At 40.9% G+C, this 20,365-nt stretch overlaps 2 protein-coding genes across 5 annotated transcripts in view; one reads left to right on the top strand and one right to left on the bottom strand.

Annotated features, from left to right (window-relative positions):
* LOC115577177 (contactin-5-like) overlaps window positions 1-20,365 on the top strand; it is a 134,764-nt gene that overhangs the window by 89,792 nt on the left and 24,607 nt on the right. The gene's annotated exons all lie outside the window — the stretch shown is intronic.
* On the bottom strand, window positions 22-4,889 carry LOC115577196 (repetitive proline-rich cell wall protein 2-like). 3 transcript variants are annotated; one of them, XM_030410152.1, is made up of 7 exons: window positions 4,529-4,649; window positions 3,182-3,273; window positions 2,383-3,034; window positions 821-1,099; window positions 515-655; window positions 310-375; window positions 22-198 (listed from the first exon to the last, which is right to left on the bottom strand). In XM_030410152.1, exons 1-7 carry the CDS (start codon window positions 4,587-4,589, stop codon window positions 185-187), a joined length of 1,305 nt encoding a protein of 434 aa, XP_030266012.1. In that variant the 5' UTR covers window positions 4,590-4,649; the 3' UTR covers window positions 22-184. The 3 variants fall into 3 exon arrangements, with proteins under 3 accessions (XP_030266012.1, XP_030265994.1, XP_030266003.1); XM_030410134.1 differs by having other exon boundaries at window positions 2,383-3,273; window positions 4,529-4,889; XM_030410143.1 differs by having other exon boundaries at window positions 821-1,096; window positions 2,383-3,273; window positions 4,529-4,889.

Here is a 20,365-nt window from a genome sequence, read left to right as displayed (position 1 = left end):
AATAAATCAGAATCAAAAAAAGAGAGAGAGAGAGCTTTATTTGTTTTTATTACAATGGTACAATCGATGATCACCATTATTCTGTTTTTCTAAGAAGACCCGGGGACATTTCCAGCCGATTGAAGCCTTTTCGAAGCCAAACATGATGTTTTTTCTTCAACCATGTGTTTTTTTGTGCCCAAAGCTAAGCAGAGTATTCTGATGAGAGAGGAATAGAAAACTGAAGTTAAACATGCGTCAAACATCATCATACGGAAAAGTTCAGTTTGGACTTTTTTTTGTGGTTGTGCAGAAACGTTGAGTTCTTACCATTTCTAGGTTGACATTCTAATCCATCCTGCATCTCTTCCTGGACGTGCCGTTTCCCTTTATTTCCTGACAAACGAAAACATGGATGTCAGAGTCTTAGTAATCCGGGGAATAATCATTGATTAACGACTTTTCAATTTGATGACTAACAGGATGTGGTGAGAAGCAACTGTTTGCAAACAAGTTCAGGTCAGACTGTATTTACTTTGTTTGCGGTACCCGTAACACACAGTCAACAGGAGGACGACGAGGAAGGCAATGGCGAATAAGCCAAGGAAGAGGATGCCGTAGTCGACAGTGGACACTTCATCCATCAAATCATGATGTTTGTGGTGTTTAGGAGCAACTGGAAGACAAATGCACACTGTATTTAGAACATCTGCACAAAAACATTTAGTTTATTATGTTTTATGTTACTTTAAACTTCTCCCGATTGGGGTTGGTGTTCCCCACGGTTCTGTCCTGGGCCCAGTGCAGTTAATTTGTGGATTTTATTAAAGTTTAATGTTACCTGAATTCATCACGGTCAGCTCCCCAGCTGCTTCCCTGTTACAGAAGTATCTTCCAGCGTCAGAGACAGCAGCTCTGACAATAAGAAGTGATTTATTTGCCAGTAAACTGTATCGTCCGTCCAGGTCCTGGATGTGTTTCTTTCCTTTGTCACCATCAGCTGTCAGTATGTCAACTTTGCTTCCATTTGTCTCTCTGCTCCACATCACGTTTCCCTCCACAGACGGAGGACAGCTGAGAATGATGGACATGTTCTGATCGAAGGGTTTTTGGCATTCTTCTGTAAAAGAAACACAGTTTTGAATAAATACGCACAAATGTTCAGAATATAGTGAATCTGTCTGCATTAAAACACAGCTGAGACCAAACCACTGAACTGTTGCTTCTTTTACATTATGGCAACAGACTGGCTAACTCGTTTTTGTCTGTTTCTGTAAATATAACATTTAAAGATATATACTGATGGGCCGACCTGTCTGACGTTTCTGATGTGCTTATAATATATAATGTGTTCAGGTAATGTGTAATCTAGTGCCCCCTTGTGTATAAAAATTATTTAATACACCAGGGGAGGGTCGAGGCTGCCCACTGAACTCATTTCCATACAGAGGTCAGTTTTGGTGATTGGCTGTTGGTTTTGCACATATTGAATCATTAAGTCCCAACATTGTGCAAAACGGTCTTTGACAGAAAAACTGCTGATTTTGCTCTTATTAAAGCGAAAGTGGTCAGAAAAAGAAAAATGTGGTTATAAACAAGAGACTTCTTATATAAATGATGATGTACACAAAACATGTGACTTAAACTGAGCTGAGCCATTAGATACGTGAAGCGATGACTGTAGACTTTAACCTTCCTCATGAAACTCATGAATATGAACATGAATATCAGAGATATCAGTATTCAGCCCAGTCTCCAGGGCATAATGTTTTTTAAATCACAGATCTATCCAGGGTTGACATTTACACCATCATGTTCACATTACAGGATTATTAGCCCCTTCTGAACGCGGTGTCATTATTACAGCCAACAAAGCCGCCGAACGGACGACCTTACACCTGTAGACATAATGGGAAGTCAGACCATCTGCACGTGTGATTGTGGCGACCGAAACAGGTATTTTAGGTCAAACCATGATATGTTCCTAACAATAACCAAGTGGTGTTAGTGCTTAAACTTAACCAGAGCATCAGAACAACACTGTGAAAAGAGAGAAAAAGAAAATTAAACCAAAATAAACATAAAATGTTTAACTTGTTGCTGTCATCTTCTTTCAAACGCTGCTTGACTGGAGTGTTTGCTCCATCTACCATTGATCTCAATGAACCATCTGCTGATATTCACATAACTGGAGTGGATGAATTCATATTTTCTTCTACCATTTGTTTTTCTTTTATACGTGGTTCAAACTTGCACTGCATTTCGATAGAAACTCTGCAACTGACTTAAAAGAATAAATGCAATTTGTCATTTATGTTCTTGCAACATTTAGAGAGGAGAAACAGTTTTGAATGCCAGAGAGGAAACAGGAAGCAAAAGGACTTTGTGGAAGTTTGATGTTACCTGGTTGGATAGCGGGAAGTTGCAGCGCTGACTCTCTGTAACATAAGAATCTGTCTGGGTCTGCAAGAACTCGTTGAATGTTTTGTTTGTCTGCAAGTCGAGGATGATGGAACACTGGAGGGCGAGGAGTGGACGCTGGAGAGTTAGGGTTGGATGCTGGAGGGTTAGGACTGGATGTTGTAGGGTCGGGCGCTGGAGGGTTAGGGCTGGACGCTGGAAGGCCAAAGATAAGCTCCAGAAGTTCAGGGTCGATTTCTAGATGGTGACGTTTGGATGCTGGACGGCGAGAGTTGGACACTTGAGGGCGAGGTTTGATTTCTGGAAGCCGAGAGTTGGACACTGGAGGTGGAGGTTTGAATTCTGGACGGCGAGGGATGGACGCTGGAGGGCGAAAGTTAAATTCTGGAGAACGAGAGTTGTACACTGGAGGGCGAAAGTTGAATTCTGGAAGGCGAAGTTTGAATTCTAGAAGGCGAGAGTTGGACACTGGAGGGCGAGGTTTGATTTCTGGAAGCCAACCGTTGAACGCTGGAGGGGGAGGTTTATATTGTGGAAGGCGAGGGATGGACACTGGAGGGCGAAAGTTAAATTCTTGAGGGCGAGGGTTGTACACTGGAGGGCGATAATTGAATTGTGGAAGGCGAGGATTGATTTCTGGAAGCCGACTGTTGGACACTGGAGGGGGAGGTTTATATTGTGGAAGGCGAGGGATGGACACTGGAGGGCGAAAGTTAAATTCTTGAGGGCGAGGGTTGTACACTGGAGGGCGATAATTGAATTGTGGAAGGCGAGGATTGATTTCTGGAAGACGAGGGACGTACACTGGAGGCGGAGGTTTGAACACCGGAAGGCGAACACGAGGCATGGAGAAGGAGCCCCTCCCGCTCATTACTGTAAAAGAAAAACACTTTTTAATAAATGTACATGAATTCTAAAAAAGTATTCTTCATTGTGATTGACTCTGAGATCTGACAGATTTACATTCACTCATCAAAGAAAACGAGTGCAGCCGTCATTAAAGGGGCACTTTGTTCTCTATGAGAATGATGCTCTCTCCTAAACATTTCATCACATTAAAAAAAAATTACTGAACTTTGACCCCCGACTATTCTGTCATGTGGTTGTCCACAGGCTCTCCAACTGTCCAGAGGTAGAAATGTATTTATGTCTGATTGAAAGTCAATAATTAATACAGACATAAAAAGCACATATTTTTGACAGGGAGCTGATCCTTGTTTAGAAATGATGGTTCTGTCCAGGTTTCAGTGCCTCGTCCAGAATCGCCCTCAGAGCGATAATGTGAGCTGCTCAGACTTATGCAGTAACTATTGTTCCAAATTGGTACTCTTGTATTCGTATTAAGTAATTGTTACATTTATTTTGAGAATAATATGTCACATTTAGTAAATGTAGCACGTTTGTCTTAAAAGATAATGTATTCCAGTCACGTCTACTTCATTTCGTTTGTAGTTTGGCTCGAGGTGACTATTGAACTCAGGATTCGAATTAAGTCGACTCAATTCTTATATGCGATGGTACAAAACTTAGTTATTTTTTTCTCACATCAACTTAAATCATTCAAATATCCTATATTTAAAAGATTTCCCAGTATTGAAATGTACACAATATTTTTAAAACATGTTAGTTTAAATTGTGCAATGAGGAACATTTCCAGCATGTTTTCACAGTAATTTGGACAATATCCATCTGTGAACATGGCGTTCACAGGTATTTTATGCCAAACCACGATGTTTTCCGAACCCTAACAAGGTTGTTTTTGGGATGTGCACAGTATTGTGACGAGAGAAATTTTGTTAAGACATGTTAATTTTTTACTTATTTGTTGCTTTGCATAAATCTATGTATCCAACATGTATTCTGGTGATTGGGTTGCTCCTACAGCTGTATGTTAAATTGAAGAATTTGCTGAAAAGACAAAGAAACCACACCGAATTCTCTCAGTTTTCAAATCTGGTCTAAATTAGAGCGTCTAATCAAGATATTCAAACTATTCTGAACCAGTGGTGAAATGCTCACTGTGTTACATGGAATACAATACACTGAAAAAATCTGAAAACACAGAAATGTGTTTGACCTGATGAGAAGCATCACTCAGAATTATTGATCATCTTTTAAATGTTCTTACCTGCAGTGACATTAAAGCCCAGGATCAAGACCAACAGGCAGCTGCTGATGTCCACCCTCATGATTCACGACTGACTGAACACCTGAACACCCGAGCACTAACCTGTCACCCGGTTTTATTCAGAGCAGAGAACAGGAACTGCTGTGAAATGGAAAACCAACGGTCTCACTTTTTTTTGTTTTTTGGGGTTTTTTTGTGGTTAACGGCCACTGTGGCTTCCTGTTATACAAACATCATAGTATGAAGCCATTATGTCCAGTTGTTAGAAGGAAAGAGAAGTTAAGCAATCTTCTGATTTTAAGATTCAGAATGAAGACTAAAAACAAAACCACATTTTGAGGAAACAAAGTTTCAGCTGCCTGGGGAGCAAAGCACACAGATAATTACATCACACTCTCATGATGGTGATAGTGGAAACATGCAGCGAGGTGTTGTAGCTGAAAACAGGATGGGGTTTTTTAACAAAGCCACAGGAAACACAGGTTCTGCTGATGCTCAGTTTGCCATGTAAGGGCTCTCTTGTGCTGTTCACATTATGGTGGTAAGATTAGAGAAGTGCCTTTTGGAATACTACGTGGGTAATACAAATAAAATGTGACAAAGAAAACAGAGTGAATAAATGATGATGTGCATGAAAGATGTGACTGAAACGTCTCGTCACTTTTGGCTTGTTGCTTTGTTTTGTGTCTTAGTCTGTGGGCCACCAGGTAAGTTAGGTCTCCAAGCTAACATCAGTGTTGTTATTAAGGAGATATGAAGACATAAAACATGCATTTTAAATAAATGAGATACAGTTTAAAATAACACAATGAAAACTTTTATGTAAGCTTCTTGATGCAGAGGTTTCTAGCTGGAAGTCAAACATTTCGATTGGCGAAGACGCAGTTAGGAAAAGGTAACTACAGCATAAATGTCCTGATGTCACGCAAAGATTATCTCACCATGCTTAGCAGTGGTGCTAATAATGGGATTGTGTCTTGTAGTTTCCTCAGTAAACACACTGCACTCTTTGGCACTTGCTGTCCTCCCCGAGTTTCAGCTTCTGCTCTTCTTTGATTACACTTTGCTGCCACAGTGTCTCTGGGTGAGAGAGAGCCGACAGGCTGAATGGAAAACAAGTTGTTCAAACCAGGCTTGTATGGAGAGGCGACCCTCCCTGCAAACACTCTACCTGTCCGCTGTCTCTAGTCCAGGAGTCGGTGTGTTTTAAGGAGAAAGTCCAGCTGGCAATCCGCTCACCGCTGCCAAGTTTCTCTTTTGAAGTGGATGACGGGAAAACAAATGTCGATTTGAATCTTTAGATACAGAAAGGTCAAATATGCGACATTCTCACTAGTTTTTTTACTTCTTGGTTTGCCAGACAAAATACAAAACTGACTTATTTAATAAATGATAATGTGCATGAAACATGTGACTAAAACAACTCTTCACTTTCTGAGAAAAGCTGAAAACATCAGATGTGTGCGGAGGGAGGGAGGAACAGCAATCAGCTTTTTGACTGGGCGACAGCAACTCATTGTACCCCCGTCTTCTTCAGTGGTATGATGGCACCTGAAAATGTGGTTAAAACGTGGGTGTAAATCTGCAGACTGTGTCTTTGAACGCCGACAGAAGCTGAAAGAAACTTCTCAGTGTCAGGCGGTACCTGTTGATCTCTCCGGCTGACGTCAAGCTGAATTAGGTTTAGTTTGTTGGTTTGAACTTGGTCTTAACACAGTTTTTGGTTTCAACTGGGACTTTCTGCTAATTTCCCCCAAACTGTTTCAGTCATCAACCGCTGACCATCTAGGTTAAATTAAAAGTTCAGACCTCTCAGAGACAAACCTCAAAATAAACCAGAAAGAAGAAGGTAATATCTAGTAATCATTTGACAACTTGTACACCTCATATTGATCCCCTTGTTTCTACTATCCTGACCTCAGCCACAAACTTTAGTGTCTGTGCTTCAACGCCTCGTCCATGAGGCTTCAGTTGATGTGATAATGAAGGATTTTCTAAATTAAAAAATACAGATGTGTTGTTTTCTGATGATTCTGCAGACTTGTGGCACTTTGCAGTAGTTTTTTTTTCCTAATCACACTTTGATGTTAGCTCAACCCTGCCTGACACAGCCGGTGGTTAGAACATCCCCCACTTCTGTTTATGGGAACTAAAACTTAGTGTTGTGGGTGTGGAGGGTGATTAACGTCACTATCTTGATTTATGAGCTCTGTCACATCTCCTTATTTGGATCAAATCTGCTGACGGCAAGACAAAAGCATCAAAATAAAAACCAACAAACAAGATGATCAGAAGAGATCCAAGAAAACTACTGACAGACTTCCACTAAACTTGGATCCAGGAAACGTTCTCTCACTTTCTTTAACGTTGTCTGACAAGTCATCTCATAAGTCATTTCACTATGGACCAAATATGGTACAGTATATCAAGACGAGCCCCGACACAACCTAAGGAGTCATCAGTGATCATTAACCACAAAAGGACTAAAGAAAGCCAGTGTGGGTTTTATGTCTCCCAGCGTCTGAGTTCCTCTTTTCAGCTCTGAATAAAAATACGATCCCTGTTAGCTTTCAAGTATTCAGTCACTTCAGTCAGTGTGAGGATGATGGCCAACATCTGCAGCTGCCTGTTAGCCTTGTTTGTTCTGTGCTGCGCTGTCGCTGCAGGTAAGATCTTTTTAACACTGATCAGTAATCCTGAGCAATGCTGTTTCTCATTCCTGTATTTTCTTTTCTTATTTTTTATTCAGTGTTGTTTGAACCCTCACTATGCTGAGATACACACAAGTTCAGACTTTAATGTCCAAACTCTGATATTTATCTCAGAATTATTACTTTTGTCCTGCGAATACAGAAAACGTGTTTCACGCGTGGCCCAAATCCTCTTTCATATCCACATCACCAGTTTGTTAGCAGTATCAGCACAGACGAACCTGTTGAACGTCTTCTCTCTCTACTCTGTTTTATACTCGTTGTGTGGAAACAACTTAACACCAGTTTCATATCCAGGTTGTTTTGGTGAAAACGTCTGTCCACCGTGAAACTGACCAAAGAGCTGCAGATTGTTGTTGTGATAGAGGAGGTGAACCTGCCCTCCAGACGGAGGTTTTTCAGAGGCACACTTCAAACTGATGTTCATGAGAACTCTCTGTCATTTCAGTATATTATGGTCCAACAATCACTACAAATGTGCTGATGTCTCTGTAGCTAATTAGCTAGCTGTCTAATGTTACTGCTGATACTTTGCATGGCAGTCCCACATTTTCACCCACTGTCCCATCCATAAATAACTCTGGATCAGACATCACAAAATATGACTGATCGGAGAGTTGCTGACAAAAATGCTACTTTTCATGAGATGTTTGTTTATTGATTGAAAACTCTGTTTCTTTTACAGACATAAGGTACAGAATTATCAGGGAGAAGCAGTCCATCATTCTCAGCTGTCCTCCGTCTGTGGAGGGAAACGTGACCTGGAGCAGAGAGACAAATGGAAGCAAAGTTGACATACTGTCAGCTGATGGTGACGAAGGAAAGAAACACATCCATGACCTGGACAGACGATACAGTTTACTGCCAAATAAATCACTTGTCATTCTCAGAGTCGCTGTCTCCGACGCTGGAAAATACTTCTGTAACAATGAGCCAGCTGTGCAGCTGAGTGTGCTCGACTATGGTAACATCAAACTTTAATAAAGTCCACAAACAAACTGCAACCAATCCAAACAGGTTAGGAAAGACAGCAGACTATGATTGGTCGGGGACCAACATGCAGTCTGTCATGACTGATCTGACACACGGACCATCTTCAATTATAGAAATATCCCATTTTATTAATACCGTGATTTATTTGTCTTCCAGTTGCTCTGAACCACCAGAAACCAGCTCGTGGTTGGATGTTTGGAAGATCCACCCTCCCCCTCCTCATTACCTTCATCATCATCAACATCATCCTCCTCGTCCTCTTCGTGTCCACTGAGAGGTGCAGGTTCAACAGACCAGGTAAATAAAGCCTATAGTCATCAAACTATAATGTCTTTAATAACGGATTGTTCTCTGGATTACTAAAACTCTGATGTTCATGTTGTCGTTTGGCAGTGAATGAAGGCAAACAGCACGTGTATGAAGAGATATGGGATGATCTGAATCTTCAGCCTACACGAGGTAAGAAACGCTCAACCTGAACTTTTCTTCATGTTGATACCTGACGCTTGGTTTAGTTCAGTTTTCTATTCCCCCCTCGTCAGAATGCAGTTGCTTATGGTCTCATCTGGTTCAGTCACACAAAAAAACACTTGGTTAGGTGGAGAAAACAGGGTTCGGCTTCAAGAAGCCTGCATGAATTGGTCCCCACAAAAAACGTTGTAAATGTTCCCAGGTCTCCCTAAAAAAACCACCATAAAAAACACTCATGATTGTCCACATTCCCATGATGAATACCCAGTTTTGTCGCCACAAATATGGCCAGAGATGTCCTCAGGTCTCCTTAAAAACACCCAGGTTTGTCACCACAAACACAGAGATTATCCACCTTTCTGTAAAAAACAGCTGGTTTTGTCGCCAAACAAAAGGCTGGAAATGTTCCCACAGAATCGAGCATCTATGCAGCAATGACTACGATGTTTCCCAAAGCCAATTTCAAATCCAAGCACAGACGGTCCTTTTTTCTTGCTCAAAATGAGAGTAGTTTTGTCTTCATGAATGTTTCATATCTTCATATACAATCATTACTTTTATTTTGGCGGGTGGAGCTTACTCCATGGTGTTCTTTGCAGGTAAATAATGAGACGGGAGAATGTTTCTATCTTTTTTTCCTCCTGATGTTTAGTGGTGGTCAATTTGTGATTTTTTCTCAATCGACAGGTACACCACGGCCCAACGACTCCGCGTATGTTTGACTGGAGAAAACCAAAAAACACCCTGACATCACTCATTACCAATAATGTTAGCTAGTTAGCAGCCTGTTAGCTAAGCTAGCACACTGTCATACAGCCTCTCCGAAATCTTCATGTTTTTTAACGCACTCGAGGCAAATTCCAGACCAAAACATTACGTCAGCGAGTTTCACAGGCACATCGGATATCACAGCGATTCCCGCAGGAGTGAAGGGACCTCCGGGGGACTCGCCTCCGAAACACAACGAGGCGCGAATCACGTCAAAACTCAGTTTATACTATTGTCATTCAAAATGTCATGGTGCTCTGATTCTGGTGTTTTTAAGTTATTTTGATGCCTTCTTCTGTTCCAGAACTGTGACTGCTGATTAAAGAAGACAAAATGTTTATCCTGTGTGACTGTTTTTCTTTTCATAAGAGGTGTTTTAATATCTTGTATTGAAGTTTAAAACTTTCTTATCTTGACAGCCTTAAAGGTGCATTATGTCGTTTTGGATTTACCAAATGAATAAGGGAAAAATCTGTTTCAGTCCTCAGAGTGTAATGTGGTCCCCAGAAAGCTGTGTGGCGCTAGAGAGGTGGCTAAACTCACAACACTTCCTGCAATTGTGAATAATATAAAAACAAATTGTGTAGATGACAGTTTGTCAAATCAATGAATGTCTTCCCCAAAACTACAGAGTGCACCTTTAATGTGATGGGAAGTTTGTAAAATACCAAAATGAGGAACTGAATTTGATGTATTTGGATAAACTGTTTTTTCAGTATTTTCTGTATTAAAATAACAAATTCAGAGGAATCTGACGAGTCTGTTCTTGAGAAGATTACTCTTTTTTTTCTTTTGCATGATGACACACTTCACACCTACCGCCTCCACTCTACCCAGTTCCCACACTCACAACAACATCCTTCTCTTTTTGTTAGTTTGCTGCATAATTTCTGAATAAAGTAAATTAATTAGATTGAGTTGTCATTTGATGAAAGATTGTTTATTCAGTTTGTACAAAAGCAATGAATTTCTTCCCCAAAAACTACAGAGTGCACCTTTAATGTGATGTGAAGTTTGTAAAATATCAAAATGAGGAACTGGATTTGATTAATTTCGATAAACTGTTTTTTCAGTATTTTCAGTGTTTTCTGTTATTAAAATAACAAAATAACAAATTCAGAGGAATCTGACGAGTCTGTTCTTGAGAAGTTTACTTTTTTTTTTCTTTTGCATGATGACACACTTCACACCTACCGCCTCCACTCTACCCAGTTCCCACACTCACAACAAAAACCTTCTCTTTTTGTTAGTTTGCTGCATAATTTCTGAATAAAGTAAATTAATTAGATTGAGTTGTCATTTGATGAAAGATTGTTTATTCAGTTTGTACAAAAGCAATGAATTTCTTCCCCAAAAACTACAGAGTGCACCTTTAATGTGATGTGAAGTTTGTAAAATACCAAATTGAGGAACTGGATTTGTTGAATTTGGACAAGCTGTTAAATTAGAACCACAAATAACACAAGAGTTAGTTGATATTGGTTCAAGCAGCTTACGTATTTTCTGGTGGTCACAACAAACTGATCAGCGTCACTGTGTTTGTGCAGATTCAGTATTTTCTATTATTGAAATAAGAAAAAATATGCTGTTGTCGTGAAACTTCATTGCAGGTGAAGTTAACGTGTGCAGACTCTTTTTCCTGATTTTGTCGACCTTCGTTCTTCTTCGACGCACCTGTCGGCCTCAAGAGTGCAAAAGCTGCACAAAGTCAGAAGAATCGGACGAGTCTGGAATTTCACTCTTTTTTTTCTTTGCATGATTACACACTTCACATCTACCACCTCGACCCAGTTCCCACACTCACAGCAACATCCTTCGGTTTTTGTTAGTTTTGCTGCATCATTTCTCAATAAAATAAATGTGTGAGATTGAGTTGTCATTTGATGAAAGCTTGTTTCATCAGTTCGTTCATAATCTATAAATTTCCTCTCAAAAACAAGAGTGTACCTTTAACGTGATGGAAAGTTTGTAAAATACTAAAATGAGGAACTGGATTTGATGAATTTGGACAAACTTTTATGCAGAGTCAGTATTTTCTGTTACTAAAATAACAAATTAAGAGGAATTGGACGAGTCTGTTCTTGAGAAGTTCACACTTTTCTTTTGAATGATGTCACACTTCACACCTTCCGTCTCCAGCAGTGCCCACAGCTCTCAGTGTGAAGCTAAATATGGTCTGTTAATGATGACAGCGAGTACAAATCACAGAAACAGAGAAAGAGTGATATTATTTTGAATATTTTGACGTGTATACAAGACGAACATCCCAACGAGAAGCAAGTAAAAGATCTGAGAGCTGTGAGAATGTCAACGTGTAGAATGCAAAACTGTTGAACTTCTGAAGACACATTAAAGCTGCAGTTTTGTCTCCTCCCAGTGGCAGAAAGGGTTCTCTACAATAAACTCCACAAAGCTCCTGCAGAAGCTCCTGTCTTCAGTTCTAGATTTCTCTACAACTCAATGTAGGTGATCACAGAAAGTCGCGTGAATTTGATCTTAACTTCTTCTGAGTGATTGTGATTGAGACCAGCTGGTGACTTTTCTGGGCCACAAACACTACAATGGGAGAGTCTAAGTGGCTCAGCATTGATCTGAAAGAGCTCATTATTGATTTGACCAAGTCAGGAGAGACACTTGGAGCCATTTTGAAGAAGCTGCAGGTCCAAAGATCAAGTATGAAGGTCGTGGTGTTATGACCCTAGAGGCCATAAATGTTTCAATAATCCTCTGTTACCTGCGTGTCTGAGTGGTTGCAGGTGTGTCAGAATGAGAATGATTGCAGGTTGCCCCGGGGAGCTGATTGGCTGATGCCTTGGAGCCAGAGGTTTATAGTCCGGCTCCTCCCAGTTCCTGGAGGCTCTCCTCTGCTGTCCCAGACAACCAACATGTGTGATTGTGGACAAACTATGTTTGTCAGTAAAACGATGTAAAAATGCTTGGCTGCTGGTGGTGCTTGGGGGACGGGAAGAGGGGAGTCTCATTTTCATGTTGCGCCAGGGTTTCCCCGAGGCCCTGGTCATAACACATGGCACCATGAGGAATTCCTCTTTTCCACTGGTCTAAAATCCCACTAAGATCAGGCTTATGTCTTCAATGGGAAACTGTAGACTCAGCATAAACCTGATGTATTTCCCGCCTCAGAGAGTAATGTCACATTATTACCATCCTGCATCAATGAGGACATAAAGGAGTTTAGGGTGCGCTCTGTTGTGGTTTTCTCTTCTGTTACAACTGCTTCTGGTAAATTCAGGATGTGACGTCAGTGACGTACAACGTAATGCTTCACATGAAAGTCCCAGCTGGGCGGTCTTTACCTGAGTTTAAGAAACCCGTGTGGACCCGTCATTCCTGCAAGTATTGAGTGGATTAATGAACATACTTTACAGAAGGTCGACATCTTTATATCTTAAATCTTACATTTCTTTACCGTCTCATGTAATAATCGTATATTTTGAGATGCTGGATTTTTGGTTTTCGTCCTTATCATCAAAACTAAAACAAAAGTATTTTTAACAAAAATATTTCACATTGTGAGAAATGAATCTAGAATATATGAAGGCTGACTCGTTGTTGTTTGGTATCAGTCCTACGATGGCCGTGTCATCATGGTGTTGGTGGGGTGGATGGGGGAGCAGTCCTGGGTGAAGAGCGAGTAGAGGAGTGGGCTGAGGACACACCCCTGTGGTGTGCCAGTGTTCAGGATGAGGGTGGATGATGTGCGGCCTCCCATCCTGACGTTTTGTGGTCTGTTGCTGAGGTAGTCCAGTATCCCGGTGCACAGTGAACTGTCTAAACCCAGGCAGTGAAGTGAGTCTGATTAAAGTTCAGTATCTGACTTCTCTGATTCAAGGTGTCGTCTGTGGAGGTTGAGCTAATAATACCAGTACAGCTTAGTGTTCAATGATGGCACAAACATGTTTGACACACAGAGGTCACACCACAACACTGTGGGGGCGATAGCTTCTATCATATACAGCATATCTCTGTTGTACATGGTGTGCTGCAGCTCTTTCCCACACAACTGAGAGGTTCACTTCCTCTTTTCTGTGTTACCAGCTGAGTGTTTGGCAGCAGAATGAGTCTGGACTCCCGTCGCCGCTCGAGACGACAGCCTCAGCTATTCGAAACGTCTACACGCTCACATGTTGGGAACTTGGCCACACGCAAAGTAAAAGAATAAAATGACAGTTTGTTTCTTCAAAAGCAATTCAACTTCTTCCCCAAAAACTACAGAATGCACCGTTAATGTGTAGTTTGTAAAGATATTGAAATGAGGAACTGAGTTTGATGACTTTGAACAAACAGTTAAACCACAAATGACACGAGAGTTAGCTGGTATCAGTTCCAGCGCTCTATCTTTTTTTATCATTACTGGTGAGAACATGATGTCACTCTTCAAACCTATTGTCTCCACCCTGCCCAGTGCCCACACCCACATCCACATCCTTCCTTTTTCTGCTGCATCATTTATAAAAAAAGTCACTTGACTTCTCGGTGTGTCTCTTCTTGTTTTCGTGACCTTTGACAGTCGATGGTACCACTTTACTTTCCTTCATGAACAGTGTGAAGATGTGTTTGGTCACACTGGTGGGCAGATGGGTTTGTGGGTAACGTGATCTCTTGCCAGGCTTCAGGCTGTTGTCGTTCAGCCAATCAGGTTCCGATGAAAAGGTTAGCATAGCTTCTTTAGCATCAGTTCTATCAGAACTGGAGGGTTTATTTCACTGAAAGAAGAGCAGCGAGCAACACTGATGGAAACATGTCTTCACTCTTCTCTCAACTGACTCTAGGAAGGGTTGGATTCACCAGCTGACTCCGCTGGTGGTGACGCCCTCCTGCTGTTGATCTGATTGGCTGAAGTGTGATAGACATGATGGTTCGTCCAATTGCCTGAGAAGTATTTTTTGAAAATGGCTGCCCTTTCCAACATCCCAGTCTCCAGGAGTTAATGTTGGCAGTTAACGTTTCTGCAAACCACAGATATGTCCAATGTTGACATTCATACCAAACATGTCGTATCAGGTTCATATTATATGTTTATCAGACTTTTGCATCAGGAGGTGGAGGTGTGGGTGGTGTTGTTACAGTCAACAAGGCTGCACGTGGGCGAGATTTCCAGCTGACCAAAGATGACTGATTTTCACAGGATGGCGGACGATCTCCAGTCATTTCTGTGGCGACAAGAACTGCTGGAAATCTCCCCACAGAGTGGAACGACAGTCTTATTGGCCTTTACTAACGACACCACCGTCTTCTCCACATCCTGATGTGACAGACAGCTGAATGTGAAATGACATGTTTGGTACAGATGTCAACCTCGAGTCTCACCACTGGAGACAATCCAACTGTTTTTGTTGTGACCGAAACCGACTATTCTTCCATGAAGTTGAACCGTCTCCATTAGGGATTTCTGCGACCAAATCAGTGTTGATGTTTTACCAACCCTAACCAGAGCATGAACCCAGCTTTCAACCTAAACAACGGTAAAGTTGAAATGTTTAGTTTGAACTTTTGATGATTGGTCAGGTTTCTTTGTCTAATTATGTATTAGCAGCTTCTGTTTGGTGTGTACCTGATGATGAACAGACAGCCATCACTGGATTACCTTTAAACTGAAGAAATATATATGGTGGCCACTTTATTCGGTACACCTGTGACCTATAAAGGCTCTCAACCCAATCACCAGAACCCACAGACATGTTAAACATTTACGTTTCTTCATGTTTCTTTGCTGTGGCGTCACTTTGCTCGTGTTCTGGTGCCGATCGGACACAATAAGCGTCAACTTTCTCTCCGACTCTGCAGCCCTCACCCAGCTCGTACACCACCACCGTCCTTACGTCCACTTCCTGACATGAAAGTCAGCTCATGTCCAAGCGTGTGAAAGTGACATGACAAGTATCATACAACCGTCAGTTCAGTATAGATGAGACAAACAAATCTGAACATGTGTAGTTTGCAGGAACATACATTTCCAGCTGTTTTTCCTCTGTCACTGTATTTATCTTTAAAACACAGCAGGCATCATGAAGTTCGACGGGCACGTGACTCCAAACAAGCCTCAGTTGTTCCTCCATGAGGCCTGAGCACACACATACTTGCAGAATACACAAATCAGTTATCTCTTGAATGTTTTCCTGACTGTGGTGCATTAAAAACACATATTTCAATCACTCTCCATCTCTCGAGACAGTTCCTTGAGCTGCTTCAGTATCAGATGATGCAATCATTTACTTATATAAACACATACAAGTCGATGAAAACTTAATCTTTCTCTGGAATCTGTGATAAATGTCTGACATCTGATGTAACTGCGTTACTGACGAATAGGAAGCATTGGTGTTCATTAGTCAAACAAAGACAGACACAGATAAAGACTCTGTGGCTTTGTGCTGTTATAGGAACATGTGTGAACACCCAGACAGCTGAGTTCCTGTTCTTAGCACAGATGGAAACTGTGGTCAGTTCAGTCGCTTCAGTCTGAGAGAAGATGAGGTTGAATATCTGCAGCTGCCTCCTGGTCTTTGTTCTGGGATGTAAAGTCACTGCAGGTAAGAACTTTTTATTAGATTCTGTTGGGTGTCGTCTGTCGTCAGCGTCGTTCAGAGTTGAAGTTTCATCGAGTTTGTGGTTCAACATCGACGTGAAGTTCACAAGAAGTCTGACAGCTCGTAGTCAAAGTGTCATAAAGTGGTTAACGTTACTTCAGGAAGTGCGTTAGAAGCTAGTCGCGATGTATTTACATTAATTAAGAGCAGAACTAAAGCTTTAACTGTTCTCTAAACGTCTGACCTTCATCTGATCAGATATCTGATTGTTGCTTTTTTGCGGATAAAGAACCGAATCAGTCAATCGATCTTTATTTGTACAACAGCACCAACTCACAACAGAAGTCATGACACGTTACAAACTGAGCAGGTTCAGAACAAACTCCTGGATTCATTTATTCACACAGACCCAACATTTCCCTCATGAGCATGAGGATCCAACAGCAGCGTGAATAAAACTGACTCGTAACAGGAAGAAAACCTCGAGCACAACCGGACTCAATGCTGGGTGGTCCGTCTATGTGTCTCGATCAAATCTGGTCCAGTTTCTGTCAGAATGCCACCAGACACACAACATAACAAGAACTCATTTAGCTGCCAAAGTAAAAGTTGGATGAACTTTTGTTTACACTCATGAAAACTAAATGTGTTTAGATCGATGTTTTAGACGATTGTGGCTGAAACCTCGTCTGCGTGTTCAGATTGAAGGTGGTTTTCACTCAAGGTCATGTTCAATAAGTACTCTGATGTTAAATCACTTTTGAGTTTCTTGCAGTATTAAGATGCAGACAGATGTGTATGTTATTGTAAAAGTGTAAATTATTTCTTTTCATTTGCAGCAATAAAACATGAAGTAGTGGAGGAGAAGCAGTCAGTCACTCTGCCTTGTCCTCACTCTGTGAAGGGTGAAGTGACGTGGAGCAGAAAGACGAACAGACACAGAGTTGACATTCTTACAACTGGTGTGGATGTAGAAAAGAAACACATTCCTGATCCTGGCAAACGATACCATTTACAGTCAGATTCTTTTAAATCACTTCACATTCGCAGAGTTAACATGTCAGACTCTGGAACATACTTGTGTAATAATGCAGCAGCTGTGGAGCTGACGGTGATCCCATCAGGTAACATCACACTTTGTTTCTCTTCTTGTTTCAACATCATGTTTCTTAGCTAAATGTTTAACAACTATATATATATATTACAGAATATAATGTTATCATTATTCATAACTTGGACACTTTAGACTTAAATTCATGCCACAGTGGACTGGCAGCAGCAGGTGATTCACTCCTGATGCTGTAGTGGAGAAGCCTGTTGTTGCACCTCTGCATTCAGTGTTGTCCAACCGAGGGCGAGAAATGTAACTATAAATAGATAATTTTAAAAATTGACAGGACTGAATGATATCTTTTCGGTCTGGATCCATCTGAACTTAAAGAACCATCAGTTAGTTTGAGTCACACAGTTGATTATATTACTGGCTGCTAACTAATGGCATTTAAGAGACACTTTTCAGACGGTCTACTCTAATAACTCAGTCTTTGGCTACGTTCACACTGCAGGTCTTAATGCACAATTCCGATTTATTGCTCAAATCCGATTTTTTGTTTGGCTGTTCACATTACCTCTTTAAATGCGGCCTGTCTATGGATTGCTGTGTGAACAGCTTGCGCTCCTGAAGTGACCCGCATGCGCAGTTGATCATTGATGACATCACGCCACAGCGGTGTTTACGGAAGCGAACATGGCAACCGCAACCGGTAACGTGGGACCGTATGGCTTAATGCTAAAAACAGTGTGTGGCTGCAGCCGGCAAATTTGTGAGCAGGTGATATCACGAAGGAGGAAGAGGAGAAAGAAAATTGATATTTTAATGATGGCTCTATGCGGAGCAATAGTAGCATCATCCGTACAGAGGAGTATTTTGATGCGGCGTCGGAGCCAGGAGTGGTGGGATCGGGATGTGGCTGGTTACACCGAGCAGGATCACTGCTGTCCTCCATGTTTGTTTGGATTATGTTCGTGGCTCCCGCTCGCTCCCGCCTGTGGCACACTTTTTTTTCAATCAACTTTATTTGTCATTCATTTACAAAACAGTGCAGCGCGGGTCAGAATGACGTCAAAGTCGCATTAAATGCGACCTGGCTGTTCAGATTGCGGTCGCATTCAAAAAAATCCGATACGTATCCGATTCAGTACCACATTTAAATATGGCCTGAATCTGATTAGAAAATGTCAGATTAATTGCGACTTGTGCTGTTCACACTGTCAAAAGCAAATCAGATATGGGTCACATATGAGTGAAACAATCGGATTCAGGTCACTTGTAACTGCAGTGTGAACGTAGCCTTAGTTATTTATACAAGTTAGTAAATGTTAAATGAACGTATATTGGGCTTCAAATTAACTTAAAAAAACATAATTTTACCAGTGACGTACTGACAGATGATCTTTGAAGTTTGTTTTGATGTCCTTTTAGTTATAGTTATAGTTCTTGGTGTGGCCTGTCCGTTACTCTATAATTGTTTAAGTTGCTTTATCTTTAAAACTGCATCAAACTGTCTCAGCTTCTATCTTCTTCTCTGAAACCTAATCCAAGAACTTAAACATGGAGGACATTTAGAATATGTAAAGTAACAGGTCATGATCATTTTATGATGGTACGTTAAATGAATCTTGTTTTGTTTGCTGTGTACAGGAACAATCATACGTAATGCTACAGAGAAGACCATCATCACTCTGAACTGTCCTCATAATGTTGGAGGATCACATTTTCCAACATGGAGCAAAGACGGGAGTGAAGTACAAGAAAATGAACAGGTTCATGTTTCACATGTGAACAAGACGTTGACTTTAACATACGTTCAGCCTCGTGACTCTGGACTTTACTACTGTGATGGAAAACCTGCTGTGTACCTGACTGTGATGGAAGCTGAGACATCTGACAGAGGTGAGAGACAAGAAGTCAGAGAGGAACAAAGAAATATGAGTCAAATATTCATAATTTTAAAGAATATTTCACAATTTCAGGAAATTAGTTTTTTACTTTTTTTGCTGAGTTAGATAAGACGATTAATGTCACTTTCATACCTGTCTGTTAAATATGAAGCTCAGCTAGTCGCTGGTTATCTGAGCAGAACCAACAGTGTTCTCCTGTAGAACAACGTACCTGGTGTGAGCTCCTCTTTCTTATAATTACACCTGATCTGATAGTTGAGCTTTTAGCAGCGAGTCTCTGTGTGACCAGATGATTAGAGGTGCTGGTCAGTTGATTTGTTACCTTTGAACAGAGGAAGCTAACTGTTTTCCCCTGTTCCTAGTCTCTGTGCTAAGCTAAGCTAAGCTAAGCTAACAGGCCTCTGGGTGTAGCTTATTGGCTAGACCCAGGCTTTTTATAGTGTGTGAGTGTTTGATTTTATCTCTCTGTGGTGAAGATGTTTTAGTGTTTGTGGTATAAATGTCCTCTGAACACTGAACGTACCGAGGCTTCACCTAAAATAACTCAACACCAACAACTCAAACTGCAGCGAAACCAACAAGAAGACAAACAGCAGCAACAACTGCAGCATTAACACCAGCAGAGAACACTGAGACAACTACAGCAACCAGACAAACAGGCAAGAAGGGAAAGAACAACAACAGGAGGATAAAAACAGGTTTTTAGATTGATGAAATCTAAAAGAGCTCAAACACAAATAAAAACCAACAGCATGAAGACGTGAGGAGCAGTTATTCAAACAGACACAGATCTACAGTCAGTGCTGACATGTTTCTTTGACACTGTGATAAAGTTAAAGTTTGTGGTCTAATGAAGGAAGTCGAGCGCACGTCATGCTCTGAATGCCAGTTCAACTCAAGAGAACAAATGACCACAATAATGAAAGAAGTCTGTCTCAGACTAGACAACATCTTCATCAAGTCACTTAGAAACTATTTAATTACATTTATAACAACAATATTAAACAGAACCATCTGTGTAATGTTAAATCACCGGCTGTTTTCCTCAAAGACTGTTGTTGTTTGTGCGACTCCAGGGTGAATTTGAAAGGTGAAGACTCGATATATCCATTTAGATTTATACAAATTAAATATATGATCACTGTCATCGTGACTATAGTCTTAATTCAATTTGATTTAGAGGATTTAAACATATCTTTTACTCTCACTGAGATATCAGAAGTTGAGATTCAATCATAGACCTGAAACTGGAGTGAAGATCTAAGGTTTAGATTAGAACGTCATTTTAAGATATTTACTACAGAGTCATGGATAATCTCTTAGTGTCAGGTCATTTTAACACAAGAACTTTATGATCGACTGTTGACACGTTTAATTGCTATTAT

This window comes from Sparus aurata, chromosome 3 (genome assembly GCF_900880675.1).
Source record: "Sparus aurata chromosome 3, fSpaAur1.1, whole genome shotgun sequence".
In the NCBI taxonomy this organism is placed as follows: Eukaryota; Metazoa; Chordata; class Actinopteri; order Spariformes; family Sparidae; genus Sparus; species Sparus aurata.
The sequence above is the reverse complement of the archived record's forward strand: the minus strand, read 5'-3'. Positions and strand labels throughout refer to the sequence as shown.